The sequence below is a fragment of the Cervus canadensis genome, chromosome 29, assembly GCF_019320065.1.
Source record: "Cervus canadensis isolate Bull #8, Minnesota chromosome 29, ASM1932006v1, whole genome shotgun sequence".
NCBI lineage: Eukaryota > Metazoa > Chordata > Mammalia > Artiodactyla > Cervidae > Cervus > Cervus canadensis.
The window spans coordinates 5,243,662-5,264,886 of record NC_057414.1 but is presented as its reverse complement, the minus strand read 5'-3'; the positions used below and the strand labels follow the sequence as shown (position 1 = coordinate 5,264,886).

Below are 21,225 nucleotides of genomic sequence, written 5' to 3'. Positions count from 1 at the left end.
GAAAAGTTTCCCTTGGTTTATGAAAAATGTACCAAGATTTTTAGAGCACAGTTATTATACTATTAGAGATTTTGCTTTGAGAAATTATGAAAAGTTTATAACATCTTGGATAAAAGAATTATAACAGTAAAGTATGTTTGCACATACTGCTCTGTGCAAAATCCATAAGCTAGATGCATTTGTCTTCTCTGCCTATGTAAGCCTGACACAGAGACTCAAACCTAATCAATTAAGAGATACAGGTTAAAGACATGTAAACACATGTATCGGAAAAGAATATATAGAGACTTCAAAACTGTCAAGGCTGTGTACTCAGTTTGGAATTCACGTTAACTTAAAAAAAAAAAGTTTCCAAACATCGAGCTCTATTTCAAGCTGAACTAGTTTAATTCTAAAATGACAATATATGCTTAATTTAAACCCAGATGCTGAAATGCATGATGTTAATGCATCAAAAGCTATATACACAATCATGTATATGTAACTACAGCTTTAAGATTTAGTGATATATTCTTACAAGTACTTTAAAAAATAATATTAAAATTGGAATATTCTCTACACCTCTCAGACCACAACATTTTACTCATGATCAATATCCACTTCTTAATTATGCTAAAATCATTTTAAAATCAAGAAAGCATTTTTCTTCAAACACAGCTTTTCTTTTTTCAATGAATATTTACAAGTGGAATTCTATATTTATGGCAATGATTACAGGTGCATTTTATTTATATTTTATAGTATTTACAGGAAGTTGTTTTCCCTCTTCTGGATGGAGGCAGGAAAAAAAATGAGCTAATCTCACTTCTGGTAAAATGCTAGTGGTTTGGGGCAAGAATAAGCTAGGAATCAAATTAAAGGATTCTGCACATCTGCTTCAGAAATATGTTACAGGGGAATATGAGTTGTGCTTTTTAATATAAATCACCTTATTGCTTCTATGAATAAAAGAAATGTTTCATTATTTTATTCTGAGTGTAATCACCCTCTAGTTTGCTTCCAGTTCTAATCCTTTTGTTTATAAAATAAATTTATTAAGTAGAAACACATTTTCTTCTCCATTACTGAAAAGGTATACAGCATTATCAGAGTAAAATTAGAATAGCATACTTCAAATCACCACATCCCATAGCTAAAGAAATAAGTGTTCTTTTATATTTAAAGAGATGGAAAGTATCTGATTAAAGTTCATTTTCTCTTCCTTCCTTAAAAACAAAACACAAACCTCGGCTAGACCGAATAGAAAAAGTTAACAGTGATCAGCAGTAAAAGTGGGGCTGAAAGACTATGACCAGAATAGTAAAACCATCTGAGGACTAGAGAAGTTGAACTCGGGAGAAGTCACTTCAAGAAACTGAATGGGGCATCCCTTGCCTTTCCCAGGCCGCCCAGAGGTGTGAGCCCACAGACACCTCTGAAAACGACAGGATTTCTTGGCCTACCATTTACCACACCAGCGTACCCTCGAGTCAGCAACGAAGACTCGGCCAAGTTTCCAAACCATGCTCACCACCCCAACTTGCTCTCGGTTTCTCCCGACCCACCGTCAAGGCAAAGTCACGGGGAAAGGCTCACCTGTGCCGGGCTGATCCAGCCATGCGGGCACGCACAGCGCTCCCCGCAAGCCCCTCTGCCCTTGGTGCTCGTCCTGCGGGGGCTTTTCCGCACACTGTCCCACAGGGTGACCAGCTTGGTCCTGCTGGAAGCCGGGCCCCCCGCTCCCGAGGGGGGCATGGTCTGGGAGGTGTACCCGAGCCCCTGAGAACTCCTCTGCCAGCCACACGCGCAGTGAGCATCTCTGATCAGCGTGGGCGCGCTCCTCCCCGCATCCGTGCCCCCGGAGCCCCGGGGGCAGCTGTGCTGCCTGGTGAGGTGTGCGTTCATACTGCAAGGGTGCCCACCCTCGCCTCTGGGCAGCTCTGCACGGGGATGCCTCCTAGCTCACACCCCCTTTCTTCCAGGCAGTTGTAAAAAGTCTGTCTTTTTTTTTCCCTCCCCCTTGCGTGGATCCCTCAGTATCTCTGACAGCTGCTATGAGCAGGGCATCGTGGGAGCGGTGGGAGCTGCCGGAGCAGCTCCGCACAGCGGTATCTGCGGGCTGGTAGCTCTTTGTCAATAGATGACTCAACTCAGAGCAACTTGACAGTATCCCTGCTCCAGGCAGAAGCAATCAATGCTCCACACAGCTGGGCTACAAGACTGTACACCGTGCTACGGACCCTTTTTGGATGGAGCCCCGCAGGGAAGAGGCTCCCCGCGATGTGGCATGCTGGCCCTGTCCCTCTCCTGGCTGATTCCCCCACACAAAACCCAGACCTCAGGAAAGAGAGCTTCTTAGCAGACCAGCAGGACCCTTCTTTCCAGAGAGGATGTATCTAGGCTGAGGCAATATAGCATAAGCAGTGTCAGATGATGGGAAAGTTAACCTGTGAAAGAATTCCCAGCGTTTACAGGAATCACTTATTCACAGAGAGATTTGCCAGGACCCAGGCCGAAATCCTGAGGTAACTCAACACTGATTCATTCAGAAAAATCACGGAGATCACAGCACTTTGCCGGAGTCCTTTAAAATTCAGAAGTGTGTCTTAGAACAGGATTATATATTGTAATCCAAACATAGATTCTTTGCACCATGAGCAATTATTAATCCTTTCTGATTCAAAATAAAGCAGTTTTCAAAGTTCAAAACTGAGGGGTTGGCTGATTCTAACACAGTGTTTTTCTTTACCCCAAATTATTCTGAGGATTTCCTTTCAAATACTTTACCACAACAAATATATTCACCACAGAGAGAGCCTGCATTTTAAAGTGAAAGACACATCCAATCCTGCCATCCAGTATTTTGGTTTCCAAAGACAGAATTTTCAAATTCTTTCACTGAAACATGAGTGAAATCTATCCAATTTAAAGCAATTGCCTTCCAAAGAGGACATGATTGTTTTAAAATTTTAGTATGACTGCAGAAGCCATATGTAGTATTTTCAGGAAAGTGAAAGGCTAATTACTACAGCACTTGGAGTTTTTATTTTGTTTGAAACTTTCCATATCTATTGCCAAAACGTCTAGTCCTTATCACATATTCCTAAGAAAATAAGTTTGGCTTAATTCAGAAGCAAACTGCCATCTATGCAACACCAAACAAAGATGATATAATCCCAGAATATAATTCTTATTTATAGAGCATCAGATGCCATCAGATCCACCTTTCTCAGTGAATTGACTAGGTGCTGGGGCAGTGTAAACCTCATTTCTGACTAAATTGACAAGATTCTTGTTTCTAAAGTCATAATTACAATAAATTCTACATTTCAACACTAGGACTCCCTGGAGTAATCATTGTTGTAAATAAAAATCCTAAAAGAAGAGCAATGTTTCCTCTTTTTATGTAGCTGCCCCAAAGAGACCTTTCCCAAATTCTGTACAAGGGGTAGATAACTTTGCCTGACACAGTAAGCATTCAAAACACCTTTGATAATTAGTAATGACTCATATGTGTAAGTTCAAAGGACAGGTCTGGGTCTCCATTAAAAATATTGACTATTTTTTTTTCCCCCAAGCACCTAGTACACTGCCTACTCAGTACATAGCAGGCTTATGATAAATACACTTCTGGATGGATGAACAGAAAGAAAGAGTAGAGGAATGAAGGAGGTGACTAACAGTTTTATAGGTGACTAACAGAAAATAATATTTGATTCAGGGCTTCCCTGGTGATCCAGTAGTTAAGAATCTGCTTTGCAATGCAAGGGACACCAGAAAGATCCCACATGTCATGGAGCAACTACGCCCATGTGCCACAACCCAACCCAGTCCACATGCAACTATTGAAGTCCTTGCTGCTGGAACCCATGCTTTACAATAGGAGAAGTCACATAATGAGAAGCCTGCACACTGCAACAAAGAGTAGCTCCCACTCACTGTATCTAGAGAAAGCCCCCACACAGCGATGAAGACCCAACACAACCAAGAATAAAAAAAAAAAAATCTTTAAAAAAGATTTGATTCACCAATGCTTCAGAAACAAACTGTTTTTTAAGGTTAACTTTCATGTTGACTTTGAAATATTAAGGAAATCTGTCACAAAAACATAAAGACTTGAACTGTTGGGTAGATGCAACAACGGCATTAATGGTATTTCTTTCCAAAAGAGAAACAAGGAGTCAATGTCAACACCTACAAACAGCAGAACTGCGGCAAACAGATCATCGTGTGACACTCAGTGAGAAAAGGGGCGGGAAATTATCTTGGTTTTTTCTCTTCCTCTTCTTTCCTCACTCTCTCTTCCCTCCCCCATTTTTTAATTTCTTTTTTAATACTGAATCAAGGAATACTGGCTGAATGAACTTCTGGGTTAAATAAGGCCCTAAAGAACTTCATATTTATCTGGTGTCACCGTGACGCACGGCTGTACAGTAGGACCCGATGTGAGATAGTAATACCATCACCCCAGCAAATGAGAGTGTCAGGAAGTGATAAGTTTGGCTCTCTCCAATCTTATCTAACCACAGATGCTTCTCCAGTTTTTCAGGAAGGTTTCATTGCTCAAAGGCCCATCACATCTTCAGCGAGTACATGTCTTGTTCTCATCTATTTGCCTCTCAAGTACAAAAAATCAATCTGTACAGGAGTAAATCAGTGTGAATCTATTGTAATTTTGTAATTGCATGTGCAGCTTGCAGCTAGACAGAACATTTCTTGGCAAAGATATTATAAATCTTCATAGGGACCTAAATCTGTTATGAATGAGTTCTTTGGAATAAGCTATTTCTTCCCATCACAAGGACAGTAGAATTTCTGTTTTAATAACCTCCGCATGTCATGTCTATACAGAAAAATAAATATTATATATTGCATAACTAATGTTACTTTCCTCCAAAGATCTTAAAGACCATAGTAAACTTGTATTAAACATATTATAAGACTATTGATATTATACTTTCCCTTTAAACATATAAAATAATTCTAACCTTCTGTCTCCCTTCCCCCATTTTTTTTTTCTCTTCAAAAATGACATTTGGCTTTCCAAGTCTGACAGACCACTTAAACAGATAAATATGTCCAACTAGTCCACTGTATATGAGACAGACCTACTAATTAAAGATAATTCAATTTGGTCAACTGTAATTGGTCAACTGTAATGACCATAAGATGACATGAAAGTCTGGCAAAATAAGAATTAGCAGCGCACAAGTCTACATCCTACTTATCATTGTGATTTAACATGGGCAGATGGTGTACAGGGCAATGCCTAGATGAGATATATCTTACTGACCTCTCTTTGACCTCGCACTGACTCTATAGAACAACCATTAGCAGGGTTTTTTTTTTCCTTACTTTTTTTTTTTTGAATGGAAGATTCTTTAAATTCTATAGTACTTTACCATTTTCAAGTTTCACACACATGATTTCATATAATCCCATTTTAAAGCAGGGGCTTAAAACTAAAATCCTGGCTTGATTTTTTAATAAAACATAAATAGCAAAGATGAATTGCTAAATAAATTGTGCTGCATTAAAACAGTATGCTGATTTCTTCCAGATAAAACTTCCTTTAGGCACTCTATGTGTATGAAAAATGAAAATATTAATTACAAAAGAAGAACTAAGTGCTTGCTAAAGGGAGGCTGGTTAGCCGAAAAGCCCTTTAGCAGCTACAAGTCATGTGCTAAATAATCATAAAGTGGTATGAAGTATTAGAATGCAATTTCTCTTGATTTGCAAAGTGTATACAGTGAATTTCTGTCACTGCAAAGAACATAGATGCCACAAATGCAAACGAATTAATCATTCTTCTACACCTAATAACCTTAAGCCCAGGCAATCTTCAGAACTAAGCACAATTACCTTTCAAAATAAGATAACCAAGAATATTTAAAGTACTTTAGATTCTAAAATTATTTACAAAATTCTTACACTAATTTAATCATAAATCTCATGAGGCAAAAGCAAGCATGAATTAATAGTGTGGGATACATCCCTACTGCTATAGAGATTTAACTGGACAGAGGATTTAATAGGAGGTAGAAAAAAATTTCAAAAGGTCCCAAATTCTCACTAATATACTTGGATTTGGGTGGATGTTAGTAGGGAGGGGATTAATCTGAATTGAAAAGGTCAAGCTGTCAAATGGTTTTCAGGAAATGCACATTTATTCTACTGTAACAGATTTTGCAACACTATTAGAGAAACAGGAAAACAGGTTACATGACATTTCTTAGAGACTCTGAAACGAATACTGATAAGAAGGTGATAATCACTTATAATGTACGTATTTTAACAATTTAACCTAAGTGATGAACCACAGTATCACAAAAATTTTGTTCTCATCCTTCAAGATTAAACTAATATCACTTATCCTGTGGTGTTTTCCAGACCCACCTGGCATATTCAGTTACACACTATAGTACTGTCTGTGTAAGTATCTTCCACTTTTGTCTATTTCCCTCAGTCGCCATGAGGACCATCCCAGTCTAAGCTACCATCACTTCTCTGTAAAACTGGTTACAAAGCAGCTTTGTAACTGGCTGCTGGCAGCTGCCTTACGCCAATTCACGCTCATGTAGTGGCCAGAGCCACTTTTTCTAAAGTGAGAACCTGATTAGGTTTTTTGTTGTTTAGTTGCTAAGTTGTATCTGACTCTTTGCCACCCCAAGGACTGCAGCATGCCAGACTTCCTTGTTCTTCACCATCTCCCAGAATTTGCTCAGGTTCATGTCCATTGATTGGAGAAGGAAATGGCAACCCACCCCAGTGTTCTTGCCTGGAGGGAAGAACGGACGGAGCCTGGTGGGCTGCAGAGGGACGGCGGAGCCTGGTGGGCTGCCATCTACGGGGTCCCACAGAGTCGGACACGACTGAAGTGACTTAGCAGCAGCAGCAGCAGCATGTCCACTGAGTCGGTGATACCATCCAACCATCTCATCCTCTGCCTTCCCCTTCTCCTCCTGCCTTCAATCTCTCCCAGCATCAGGGTCTTTCCCAGTGAGTCAGCTCTTCTCATGAGGTGGCCAAAGTATCGGAGCTTCAGCTTCAGCATCAGTCCTTCCAATGAATATTCAGAGTTGATTTCCTTTAGGATGGACTGGTTTGATCTGCTTGCAGTCCCAGGGACACTCAAGATTCCTCTTCAGCGCTACAGTTTGAAAGCATCAGTTCTTTGGCATTCTGCCTTCTTTATGATCCAGAACTGTCAATAAAGCTTCATTTTCTGGGGATCTTTATCCCTACAGACAGCACAATCTTTCAAGTGTCTTACGTGGTCTGTCATCCTGCACTGTGTGATCCAGCCTCTGCTGCTTTCACGAGCCTCACCTGTGATCCACTCCCTCATTCCACCCTCCATCTACACAGGCTGTGATTAACACCTGCACTTGGGCCCAACTTGTGCACACTGCTGTTTTCTTGCCCTCTTCACACCTCCACATAATCCATTCCTGCTCACCCTTCAGTGGGGTGCATCAAGATACCACCTCTGGACTTACATGTTTTTGTGGGTGGGCATTTTAACTCTATCTCCTTCTTAATGATTTCTAGGATGTTTTTGTGAATTGGGAAATTAGCTCTTTGTTCGTGGTATGAATTGCAAATATTTCCCCCTAGTTTGTCTTTTTAAATTTCTATTTTGGCCACAGTGGTTTTGCCATGGAGAATTTTCCAAAATACGTATGTGTTAATTAAAAGTGACTAACAGGTTGAACACCAGAATGAAAGCAGCTCTAACCACCATTCATGGTGGAACTATGGCTCATTTTTTAATAATTAAGGTACATTTTTAAACTTTTTTTGTATTGAGACTATAACAACACAAGTGTTCAATGGTCTGTGTCATTTGGGAGGAAGATGAAGGTATGATTAGCCACAAGCTTTGATAAGTTAAGGATATGTCATGATTTCTAGGGGAGCCACTAAAAGAATAGGACTATCACAAGATTCAGGAGAATGGATACCTATGGATGAGGAAGGGGTTAAGAAAGAAAAGAGTGCAGAGAGTGGAAGCAGATCCTAGGGTGATAAATTGTTTGTTGGTTATCTGAGTGCTTCATTCATAACTATTCATTTTAACTGTATGAATGTTTTACATAGTTCACTGCATGTGTGCTACAATTCATAATTTAAAAAAAATATTACAAGATGTTCACCATTCATAAAAAAATGATACAATCTCCCGAAAGCTATTTCAATGAAACACACAATGCATTCTAAAAAGAGTGGGCTTATTATGCAGCACGGCTCCAAAACAAATTTACCTGACCTTACTTCCTACCAGATTGCCATTCCCAACACTCTTCTATTCAGAAATTCCTCCCAGAAGCTCAAATCAAATGTCACCTTTCAAGAAAGCATTCCTAGACACTGCCCCACCCCTCCCAGAACAGATCAAGTCACCCTCCCATTATAAACTTTGTTAGCACCTGTGCTTCTCTACTGTAATACTTACAATCACATTTAAAATAAGAATTGCACTATTACCTGTCTGTGCCACTCCTCAATCTTAACCTAATCAATAGTCAATAGGGAAGGGAGAAGGCTTTCTTTCTTCCATTGGCATCCATCTTCTGAGTCAAGCACAAAAGGCATTCAATCTTTATTAAAATAAATAAAGCAAGAAAGTAGATAAAATTGTCCTTCAGTGGTTATTACCACACACGTATCCCAGTCTATGTTTTACATCTCAAGTGTACAATGAACAGATAAGCATTTTGAATTTAAACACAAAACAGCAAAGCATTCTGAGGTTATTGTGTTAAATATTTAGTGTGGCTCAGTGGTACAAGTGTATGAATTTATCTTTTTGAAGAATTTGCTAGTGGTCTTATAATATTCGATACTAAAAAAAGAAACAGCTTCTGTTTATTTTAGCCAGATCTTCATTCATAAGAGCTTCACTTCCTGACAGCTGTGCTTTTCTCTCAGGAGTTTTCAAGCTGCTCTCCCTTTATAGCTAGATGGTGCAAAAGGGGGAGTGGCTCCCCAAGTCAGAAGCCAGTCAGCAGCAGAGCAGGGAGAGAATCCGAAACTCCAGCCACCAAAGTCACGCTCCTTGCTGTGGTTGTTCAGTCAGCAAAATCAGCCACGGACTGCACCACTCCAGTCTTCTCCAGGAGTCTGCTCAAATTCGTGCCCACTGAGCCAGTGATGCCATCCAATCACCTTGTTAGTTAGAACAGGAATAAAGGGGTCCAAAATGTTGGTGGCTAAAAGACAAAGGAAGGAAAAGCCCGCGGAAAATGGAACAAAAGAAAATCCACGGACCGGAGTCAGAACCTCAGGTGAAACAAACAGCTCTCCTGGCTAGCCCAATTTACATACAGCAGGCTCAGGGGGAGGAGGAAAAGCATATAAAAGAGGAGCCAAAGTTGAGCCCCTCTCTTCTTTTGGGTCAGTTCGCCCTCACATCTGAAGGATGTTATTTTCCTTTGCTTGCCAAATAAACCTGAGCTGTAACTGAGCTGTAACACTGGTCCACCATTTCAAATTTTTGCTGTGGGGAGACAGAACTGAGGAAATTACACATTCCCCTGACAATCTTATCCTCTGTTGCCCCCTTCTCCTCTTGACGTCTTCTCTTAATAGGATATAATCCAAAAGGTGTACGGATTTCATGGGATATTAATACAAGTATGTATTAGGGAGCAGCAAGGCAACATGACATCTTCTCTTCCTTCCCATCATTAAGTTGGAAAGTTAAAAAAGTTAAGCATTATTATCTGTAATAGGTGTCCTGCTTAGTTCTTTAAAAAAAAAAAAAGTCTTGTAATCCACAGTATACAAATTTTTTACTTCCTTAGTAAAATTTAAGTTCTATTTTTTTTCATTATCACAAATGAGCTTGTTTAGTTTTCTATTGAAATTGTTCATTGTTAATATGTAGAAATACCACTGATTTTTGTATATTGATTTTGCATACTATAACTTTGCTGATAACAGTCTCTCTGGGTGTGTTTATGACTGCCATCTTCAGGGGTTTTTAAACATGATATAATGTTTTCTGTGAACAGAGATAATTTTACTTCTTCCTTTTCTGATTTATAAGACTTTTTTTTTCTTGTCTAATTGCTCTGTTTAGAATTTGAAATACAACATTGAATAGAAATGGTGACAGTGGGCACCTTTTCTTGTTCTTGATCCTAGAGAAAAGCTTTCAGTTTTTCACCATTGAGTACAATGTTAGCTATAGGCCTTTTCATCCATGACCTTTATTATGTCAAAGTTATTTACCTCTGTTTCTAGTTTGTTCAGTGTTTCTGTGTCATGAAAGAATGTTGAGATTTGTTAGTGTCTCTGCACCTGTTGGGATGATCATTGATGTTTATCCTTTGTTCTGCTACTGTGATCACACTGATTGTTTTCATATGTTGAACTATTTTTGGATAAATCAAGGATAAATCATGGTCATGGTATATGATACTTTCAGTGTGTTGCTGAATTTGGTCTGCTATTTTATGGAGGACTGTTGCATTCATTCATTAGGAATATTGGTCTGAAGTTTTTGTTGTTGTTGTGTTTTTTTCTGGCTTTGGTATCATATTAATGTGGGCTCATAAGTATTTATGCTTTTTCAACTTCTGGAAGAGTTTGAGAAGGACTGTCATTTTTTCCTCTTAAATGTCTGGTGTATCTCACCAGTGAAACCATCTGTTCCTGAGGTTTTGCTTTGGGGGAAGTTATTCATTATTGATTTAATCCTCTTACTATTTATAGGTCTGTTCAGATTTTTTTTTTTTATTTCTTCAGGATTCAGTCTTTTTAGATTGTTTGTTTCTAAAAATTTACCCATTTCTTCTGTTATCTGACTTTTGTCAGTATGTAATGGTTCATAGTTAAGTCCTAATCCTTTTCATTTCTGTGACATCAAGTACAACATCTCCTCTTTCATTCTTCATTGTCTTTGAGTCTTTTCTTTTTCCTTTAGTTAATGTAGCTAAGGGCTTCCCAGGTGGCACTAGTGGTAAAGAATCTGCCTGCCAATGCAGGAGATGCAAGAGATGAGGTTTGATACCTTGGTCAGGAAGATCACCTGGAGGGGGAAGTGGCAACCCATTCCAGCATTCTTGCCTGGAAAATTCCATGGACAGAGGAGGCTGGTGGGCTACAGTCCATGGGGCCACAAAGAGTCAGACATGACTGAGCAACTGAGACCACATAGTGTAGCTAAATGTTATCAATTTTCTTTTTTAAAATAGCTCTCAATTTTGTTATTTTTTTTTCTATTTTTCTATTCTTTACTTCATTCATGTCTATTCTAATCTTAACTATTTTATTCCTTCTGTTAACTTTGGGTTAAGCTAGTTTTTTTTTTTTTTCTTAGTTCCTTGAAATATAAATTTATGTTGTTTATTTCAGATCTTTTCTCTTTTCAAAGATAGTTGTTTACTACTATAAACTTCCTTTTTAATATTGCAGTTGCCATATTCCACAGGTTTTGATATATTGTTTTGCTTTTATTTCTCAAGGTATTTCTAAATTTCTCACTTTCTTTGTTCTTTGACTCACTGGTTGTTTAAGAATGTATTGTTCAATTTCCAAATATGTGTATTTTCCAGTTTTCATACTGCAACTGATTTTTAGTTTCATTCCATGTGCTTGGAAATATATTTGGTATGATTTACATCCTAAAATTGCCAGACTTTATTTTGTGAACTAGCATGTGGTCTATCCTGTAGAATGTTCCCTGCACACATGAGAAGAATGTGTATTCTGCTGCTATTGGTTGAAACACTCTGTGTATCTTTGTTAGATTCTTTTAAACTACAATGTTATTTGACTCCTCTGCTTCATTATTGGTCTTCTGTCTGGGTATTCTGTCCATTGTGGAAATCTTCTATTATTGTGTTGCTGTTTATTTCTCCCTTCAGTTCTATCAGTGTTTGCTTCATGTGCAGACTATCTGACTTACAATGACTCAATTTGTAATTTTTGTACTTTACAATGTTGGGACAGTGATACACATTAGCAGGAATAGTACTTCAATTTTTGATTTCTGATCTTCTCCGCAGGCTAGTGATATGTAGTACCATACTCAGCAACAGAAGCAAGCCATAGTTCCCAATCACCTATGTGATCACAGGGGTAAACAACCAATACACTTACAAACACTCTGTACCCACACAACCATTCTATTATATACATTCATTGCAGTAGCCAATAAATCACATGAAATATTCAACACTGTGATAAAATAGGCTTTATGTTAAATGATTTTGTCCAACTGCAGGCTAATGTAAATATTCTCAGCATGTTTAAGGTAGCCTAGGCTAAGCTATGATGTTTGATAGGTTAGGTATATTCAATACATTTTTGGTAGATGACATTTTCAACATATCTTAATTTAATTCCATTGTAAGTCAAGGAAAATCTGTATTTGGATGCTCTGAAGTTGTGCACATTGTTATAACTGTTATACCTTATCTTCCTGGTGAATTGACCTTTTTATGATTATATAATGTCTCTCTTAGGTTTCCCTGGTGGCTCAGTGGTAAAGAATGTGCCTGACAAGCAGGACCCACAGGTTCAATCCCTGCGTTGGGAAGATCTCCTGGAGAAGGAAATGGCAACACATTCCAGTATTCTTGCCTGGGAAATCCCATAGACAGAGGAGCCTGGTGGGCTACAGTCCACAGGATCACACAAGAGTTGGACACAACTTAGTGACTAAACAACAAATGTCTCTCTTGGAAGTTTTTTACTTAGTCTATTTTGTCTGATACAAGTATGGTCATCCCTGCTTTCTTTCAGTTACTATCTGCCTATAATATCTTTTCCTATCCTTATACTTTCAGCCTATATCTGTACTTAAATCTAAAGTGACTCTTTTATAGACAATATATAGTTTAATATTTTTCTCCCATTCAGTCATTCTATGTCTGTTGACTGTGAAGTTTAACTTCAAACCTAGACAGCATATTAAAAAGCAGAGACATTACTTTGCCAATAAAAGTCCATCTAGTCAAAGCTATGGTTTTTTTCCAGTAGTCATGTACACATGTGAGAGTTAGACCATAAAGAAAACTGAGCACTGAAGAACTGATGCTTTTGAACTGTGGTGCTGAAGAAGACTCTTGAGAGTTCCTTGGACTGCAAGCAGATCAAACCAGTCAATCCTAAAGGAAATCAACTCTGAATATTCACTGGAAGGACTGATGCTGAAGCTGAAGCTCCGATACTTTGGCCACCTGATGCAAAGAGCCGACTCACTGGAAAAGACCCTGTTGCTGGGAAAAATTGAAAGCTGAAGGAGAAGGGGACGACAGAGAATGAGATGGTTAGATGGTACTACTGACTCAGTGGACATGAGTTTGAGCCAACTCCAGGAGATGGTGAAGGATAGGGTAGCCTGGCATTCTGCAGTCCATGGGGTCATGAAGAGTGGGACATGACTGAGTGACTGAACAACAAACTGATAGAGAAGGACTATTATTATTTTGTTCATTGTTTTCTGTCTGTCTTGTACCTTTCTTCTTCCTCTTTTCTACTGTTGCTATATTCCTTTGCATTTCATTGACTTATATTTTGTAGGGACATAATCTGACTCCTTTTTCATTTTCTTTTGTGTATCTTCTATAGGCATTTTCTCTGTAGTTACCATGTGGCTTGCATAAAATATTTTACATCTATAACAATATATTTTAAGCTGATAATAATTTAACTTCAAGTGTATATATTCTACATTTTAACTTCTCCCCCAGACTTTGTTATCAATGTCATGAATTTTATATTTTTGTAGTGTGTATCCATTAACATATTTTTGTACTTACTGTTTATATGCTTGTCTTTACCCAAGAGTATAAAAAATACATATAGTCTTTAGTTCTTAATATAGTTACTAGAGCACTAAATACAAGTATTGTGTCTAAGCCATCAATGTGCTTTTGTTCAAGCCTTAAAAACTCAACAATTTAAATAAAGTGTATTATCTTAAATAGGGTGGAGATTCGTGGCTTTTGATCAGACTCCTGGGAGTCTAACACATGTAACATTCTGGGTGAGTCATTTCCAAGTACTGGACTCCTGGTTCTTCCAATGCTCTATGTTCTGCTGACTCTTTCCTGGTTTCTAGGAGCAGGCTAGGTAGTGTGGCTGGAGAAGGCAATGGCAACCCACTCCAGTACTCTTGCCTGGAGAATCCCAGGGACGGGGGAGCCTGGTGGGCTGCCGTCTATGGGGTCGCACAGAGTCGGACACGACTGAAGCGACTTAGCAGCAGCAGCAACAGGTAGCGTGGCAAAGTGTGGGGGCCCTAGGCAGGGCACAAGCATGTGCCATCCCCCGTGCTGAGTTTCATGAGGGAGAAGATGTATGAAAAACAAAAAGTGCAAGAAATTACGGCATTTTCTCATAACTGAGAAAAGAGAGAGGGGAAGAGGAAATAATGAAGAACAGAAAGAAGAAAGAGAAGGAAGGAAGGTCAAAAACAAAGATAGGAAAGGAAGGAGGAAGCAGTCATAAACTAAGGAAATAAATGTCAGAAAAGATAAAACAAAAGAGTAAAGTTGAATAATGTTATTTACAGAATAACAAATACAAAATGAACCTTCCTTCGACTTCGGGACAGTCTGACACATACCACTGAGATTCCCCTTGAAACAGCCTACCCAGCTTTGGGGGGGCTTTAACCCTTAGAATTTGAGAAAGAACCATATACTGGAATCAGTCTTTCTTTGGTCTAAGTTTTACATGTTCTTATTTTTCTGATGAATGATTTGTAAGATATTTTCTATATTTATCAAAAGGTTAAGAAAAAAAAAAAAAAACAGATTCTGACTTGTCAGAGGTAATTTATCTGTGGATTGGCCTAAAGGCAGGGTATGGATCAATAGATATGACAGGCTCTCTTCCAGCTGAATGATCTCCTCTCCTTGGAGACTTGACATTTTCGTAAAGTTTTGCCTAATTGGCTTTGCTTTGGCCTGTATATTTCAAATTCACATTTAATTAATCATTCCCTCCTCTGTGATTTCACATTATTTTTGCTTTTGTGTTTTTTCATTCCATTCAATAAATATTTATTGAGTTCCTATGCTGTACCAGGAACTATGCTTCGGATAAATTAGCAAACTATAGACAGGCTAGCAATTTAGCAGGGCAGAACTCCTTGAATAAACACTCCGTGTGCTGAGTGATAAAAGGGAGACACAGAGTGACAGTATGTGGGATCTTCCCTGCTACTGAAGACGTTCCATTATGATGAGTTTTATAATTATATGTGGGCATGTTTGCTTTTGCGTCTAGATTATAAGCTTCTCAAGAGCCAGAACCATCTTCTACTTGTAAGCTCACACCCTCCTTGTCATTGCCTCACAATATAATTATTATTGCTCAGTAAATATTTGTTGAATTAAACTTGGAAAATATGGGACTTGGCTTTAGGAAATGTGCTAGAGTTCCAGCTCTGTCAATGACTAGCTATCTCATCTCAAACAATTTATTGTAACTTGTGACATTTTAATGACCCCGTTTGTAAAATTAAGGGAGTGGACTCAAGTGTCTATGCAGTCACATTAAGTGGTTGCTGAAAGACAGGCAGAGTCAACAAAGGATGAACTGTCAACATCTCTAGGTTTAATCATAACATCTTCCAGTTGACTATACAAATACAGATTTAATATATTATTGTTCCAAGCATGCAATTTGGTTACTATTTTTAAACATAGCAAGAGAGTTAAAGGATATGGCATAGTTAATTTTTTGGTTTATTTTCTCAATTGCACATCCTTTCAAAAAGATTTTGCCAAATAGAGAGGTGGTATGACATAGTGTCTAGAAGCATGGCCTCTCAAGTCAGAGCTAAGCACATTTTCATTACCACATAAACATTTAAATTCTGATGGAACTTCTTCCTTATTTACAACAGCTTTTTCTATATTCTTACATGATGTGATAAAACTTTGTAGAACATGTATGTGCTTTCCCCCTCCCATTCACAGTAGACAAAGCATGAGCTCTAGAATCAGACTTCCAAGTATACCTCCCAACTCTGATCTAAGCTTAGGACTGGAGCAAGTTACTTACCCTCTCTGTGTCTCAGTTTCCTCATCTATAGATTGTTCTTATCTCACAGGATTGATGTGAGGATAAGATAAGTTAATTTCTATAAAGTACAGCACCTGGCACATAATAATATACAACAAGCTTTGTCTGTTACCCTCATCACCATCCCCCTCCTCACTCCACTTATAATAAGTAGCAGATGCTGACATTTAAAAATATTGCCATGCCTCTATACAAACACTCAGTAAATGTCAATTGATTTCAACTGAATGTCAGGATTCCATATTGATCCTAAACTTCTTCTCAACTCCTATTTTTGGCCATGTTATTCCATCCTTGGGACAGGTGCTAAATAACATCGTCAATAACAACAATATATCTACAATTTATTATTTAAATGTGTCCCAACCATAAGTATTTCATTTGATCCTTACAACCCTATATGGGTTAACACTGAGATGCCAATTTAAGATACAGAAATTGACTTAGATTTTATAATGTTCCCATGAGTCACAGTGTTAGTATGGAATAGAACCAGGAATAAAATCAAGGTTCACACAATACTGGAGCCTGTGGAGGGTTGGGAACACTGTGCAAAATAGCACCTAATTTTTCTGTTGGTTTTGGCTTTCTAAAGTACCATTACATCCATTAAGTACCAAATATATGTGAGAGTTGGACCATCAAGAAGGCTGAGTGCTGAAGAATTGATGCTTTTGAATTGTGCTGCAGAAGACTCCTGAGAGTCCCTTGGACAGTAAAGAGAGTAAGCCAGTCAATCCTAAGGGAAATCAACCCTGAGAAAGGACTGATGCGAAGAAGCTCTATCAATACTTGGACCACCTGACGTGAAGAGCCAACTCATTGGAAAAGACCCCGATGCTGGGAAAGATTGAGGGCAAGAGGAGAAGGCAGCGACAGAGAATGAGACGTTTGGATAGCATCACCAACTCAATGGACATGAGTTGGAGCAAATTTCAGGAGATAGTGAAGGACAGGAAATCCTGGCTGTTTTGTAGTCCATGGAGTCACAAGGAGCTGGACACAACTGACTGACTGAACAACAACAATAACAAACCATATATATACATATATACATATATATACACACTGTTATTTCTCTTAATTCTCAAAATAGCTCCATATGGCAAATAGGGCAGGAGAAAAAAGGGAAGTTCATTGCCATGAAATCATGTGTCTAAAGTCAGACGGCTGATAAGTGATTCTGTTGGAACCACAATTCAAAACTCAGTGTTCAGTCCAAAATCTGTCTACTATTCCATCCTGTTTCCAAACAACACTTCCTTTCTAGGGAGGAACACGTGGCATCTTGTTACTCCTTTTGTCATTAAAAAAAAAATTGGGTTAAATATAAGGAACATTTTGTGAACCTCGAATTTAAGGTTTTAAGTTTGGTGTTGGCAAAAAAATGTGTATTTACCTTCTTCATTCCTATGTATAATCTTAAGGAAAGGATTAATCAGGATTTTGAGAGATCTGAAGAATGGCTGAAATGAAAATAAAATTTTTGTCTTAAGTATATTTTCTCACACAAGTCCAGGAGCATCTGCAGTTTCTTGCAGGCATAAGAAAGAGACTTGAGTTGATGTAAACCCCCTTTCTTCTGGCTGTAGGACAGCTTTAATCAGAGCAGCTCTAGCTACCATTTTTGATCATCTACCAAGAAATATACAAAAATAGCTAATTCTTTCATGAGTCCTGAAAGGCAAAAGTTATTCCCATTTATAAATGAAAAAAATTGAGGTTTAGAGAAGATAAGTAAATGCTCAAGGTCATATATCTATTAAATAACAATGTCAAGATTCAAAACTCAGTTAGTATGATTCCAAACCCTGATGTTTTCTACTCACCATGTTGCTTTTCTCAGGGCAAAAATAACTAAAAGGTAAATAGAAATGGTATGAGTCTTTTACCTTCCTTTAGCTAACATAAGAACTTTACAGGTTGAACTGAGTCAAACTGTGGAGGCTTTGGAAAACAACACATGCTCTAATGATATGAAATTCATGTTGGGGAGAAGTCCAAGCAGAAATGAGTGATCAGCTTCTTTGGGTGGAGTTCTCTGACACCTGGCAGTGAGTATTCACTTAGATCTGCTGGGTTTAATGAAATGTAGGGTCAGCGCCAAAGTGCCCACTGTGAGACCTTTTGAGCAAATCTTTATTGTAGGTCTCACTCATAAGCCAACAAAACAAAATGTGATAAGCAAAGTATTTGTGGGTTGGGTTTTGAAAAACTGGTGTGGGGCTTAAGCACACCTCTTGAAGCCCAGGCGCTGACACAGATAACACATTTGGGAGGATTCACTTGGTGCAAATTTATTAGCATGCAGTTAGCAATAAAATATTTTCTTTTTCTGTAGAAAGGTCACTGACTTCATCCTTGGAATATATTTTTTTGTGTGCGGCAAAGATTGTAGATCACTTTCTTCACCATTTCCTAAATAATCATCTGCTTCTAAAGAAAAATACAAAAACAATAATCTGTTGTCTCTCCTTATTTTTACAATTCCATGTTGAAGACAACAATATTGCTTGCTCTTCTTTAAGCAGGTAATGTGTAGCCTGTCTGGAGGGCAATGGGGGAACTTATTGCCTATCTGCATCCAATGTGGTAGGTGGCCTTTTTCAACTAGGCAGGCAGGCACTGCATCAAAAAGAACACCTCATTTCAGATGGACCAATCACCAATCAACTTAAAGAGGACCTTGATATGAATGGTCATCTCCTTTCCACTAGTATGGTTACTGTGCCATGTAAAAGGCCCCCTTTTAGCTCCAGTAAACACCAGACTATTCAGGATAGAAATCACTCTCATTCAAGGTAGAAAATAAAATGAATTAAAAGCAGTAAAATAAATCATCCCAGGTTGGAGCCTCCTACAGGAAGTCTCGACTATAAAGTTTCAGGGCAGGCTCTTGACGAGACCCAGCAGGGCCCAGGTGAGTGGCTAAGTAGGGGTCTTGCACACTTGAACATCATTTATATTTGCATCCCTGCCTACTTTTCAGACATCCCCATGACTTTTCCTATCCACTCCCTTTTGACTATTCACAAATCAAGTCCCTGTTGCTTTACAAAGAATTCTAGAAGGATAAACAAGAAGGTCTGATATTCCTCTGCTCCCTTGGTCCAAGAAAAGGTCTTTTGAAAATTGCCCAAAGGGTCTCTAAAAAATTAAGCTGTGCTGTTTAGCAAGCATCTTATTCCAAACAGTTCCCGAGCTAGTGAAAATGCAACTGTTCTTGCTTTAAATTAGGCTTAGATTAAAATACGTCCTCTTATGATCCAGGGCCTTGTCAATCTAGGGGTTTGGTCCTTGACTGACTTGGCATTCAGTCGACAATTTCTTCTTTGTGACATTGCTGATCTTTGCTATATCCTTCTATTGGACCAGAAAAGAGCTGACCTGCTTTCAAAGGTAATCTACAGCAATCACTTCTGGTTCCTAGTAACGCTGGCAACTAATGTGTACAATTAAATTACAGGCAAGTGAAAGGATAGTTACATGTTTTCCTTGAAGCCAAGCTCTTTGAGAATGAAGAAAGCCACATGCGAACAGCATTCACAATAAAACAAATGTCTCTAAAGAAAAAATGATGATAGTAAGGATATCACCATGATCTTAATGTAGAATCCATAATGCTTAAATGCTTAACCTTTCATTTCAATTCTCTGAAAGTCAGTTCTATGAACCTTTAGACCTCTAATCCTCATGATAATCACACATACTGGGAATTAAGTTAGTCTAAGCATACGAAGTTGTACAGAAATCATTTAAAGCTTACAAATCCTTGAAGATGTTAATGTCACAAATACAGTGACACTTTTAAGAAGAATGGTGGAGTTCAGAGAAAAGAAGCTGAGTTGTACATGCGAGCATGGGTGTGTTAGCGGTAGGGGCAAAGAAAGAGGTGATGCCCAGAAGTATCTGCTACCACACTTTCACATGGGATACTCCCACATGCCCTGCAGGCTGGCATCTCCCACAATATCCAAGTATTTTGTTAAACAGAGTTTGCCAGAGCAACAAACCCTAAGACCTCCACAGAATCAATATTTAAACTGGAAATTATTCTCAATGCCTCCTTCCTTAGGATTATGTTAATCTTATGTTTCAAGCTCCTGGAACTTCACACAAAGAGGAAAGCTTTTGTTGTTGAAATTCTGAAATGTTTGGTCTTTATGCAAACAATGCTCAGATGTTTCCAGAAATAAGCCCTAGGACTTCTGAAGTTTGACCTACATTAATGACCATACTCATTTCAGAAGTCTATGGGGATGCTTCTGTGCCTTCTGCTGCCTCTTCCCCATGACTTAGTTGCTATTCTTACCCAAAAAGCAGATACAGAGGTGTTAATTTACCAGGGAAAAAGGATGGGTGACATAGTTCTCATGGTCTCTGTTCACTTTCAAGACATCATTGCCTGTTGACATTTTCAATTCTCAATGGCAGCTAACTACTGACATAGTCAAAACCTATTTGTCCACCAGATTAAGAAGAGGGAGGGGAATAGATGTATACTCACAGCTGATTCATGTTGTTGCATGGAAGAAATCAAAACAACATTGTAAAGCAATTATCCTCTAACTAAAAAAAGAACCAAATATAGGAAACAATCAGGTATGGAGGATTTTATTCCTTCATTCAATGAATATTAACTGCATGCCTACTATACTCCAACACTGTGCTTGATATTTAGTTTACAGCAGGGAATAGGGTAGATATTGTCCCTGCCCCCATGTGGTTTCAGACTAAGCGGGGAGACTTTGAATAAATAACTAGATACACGATTGTTTAACTCCAACTTTGAAAATGGTAATAAAGGAGAAGTTCAGAGGCCATGAGTTTATGCAAGAGAGGCTTTTAGGGTCAGTTTTCCTGAGGAAATAACATCTCAACCAGGAAAGCTGGTGTTTTTGAAAGCAAAATCTGTGCAACTCTTGGTCAACTTAGCAAATCAAATCATGATGTATTAAAAGTTAATTTACAATCTGAAAGGCAGCTTCACATGAAAATAATGCATTCCAAAATGCAAACAGCTAAAATTTACAGCTGCCCAAATATGTTTCCTTGTTACTTAAAACTGATGCTAGCCAAAACCAAGTCATCGCCTTGTCTTTTAAGTAAAATCCTTCACTACAAAAAGGGGGGAGAAAAAGAATAAGCAAAAAAACCAAGGAAGGAAAAGAGAAGAAAGGAAGGGAGGAAGGAAGG

The 21,225-nt window shown here is 38.4% G+C and overlaps 1 protein-coding gene across 28 annotated transcripts in view; it reads right to left on the bottom strand.

Annotated features, from left to right (window-relative positions):
• Positions 1-21,225, bottom strand: part of DLG2 (discs large MAGUK scaffold protein 2) — a 2,236,304-nt gene that overhangs the window by 933,693 nt on the left and 1,281,386 nt on the right. For 3 of the 28 annotated variants that reach the window (XM_043451488.1, XM_043451498.1, XM_043451502.1), the window contains exon 1: positions 1,576-2,178. The exons of 23 other annotated variants lie outside the window; for them this stretch is intronic. In XM_043451488.1, the coding sequence (XP_043307423.1) occupies positions 1,576-1,884 (309 nt within the window). In that variant the 5' untranslated portion in view covers positions 1,885-2,178. Of the gene's footprint in view, positions 1-1,575; positions 2,179-21,225 lie in introns of those variants that run through there. 2 more of the 28 variants (XM_043451494.1, XM_043451493.1) reach the window with 2 other exon arrangements.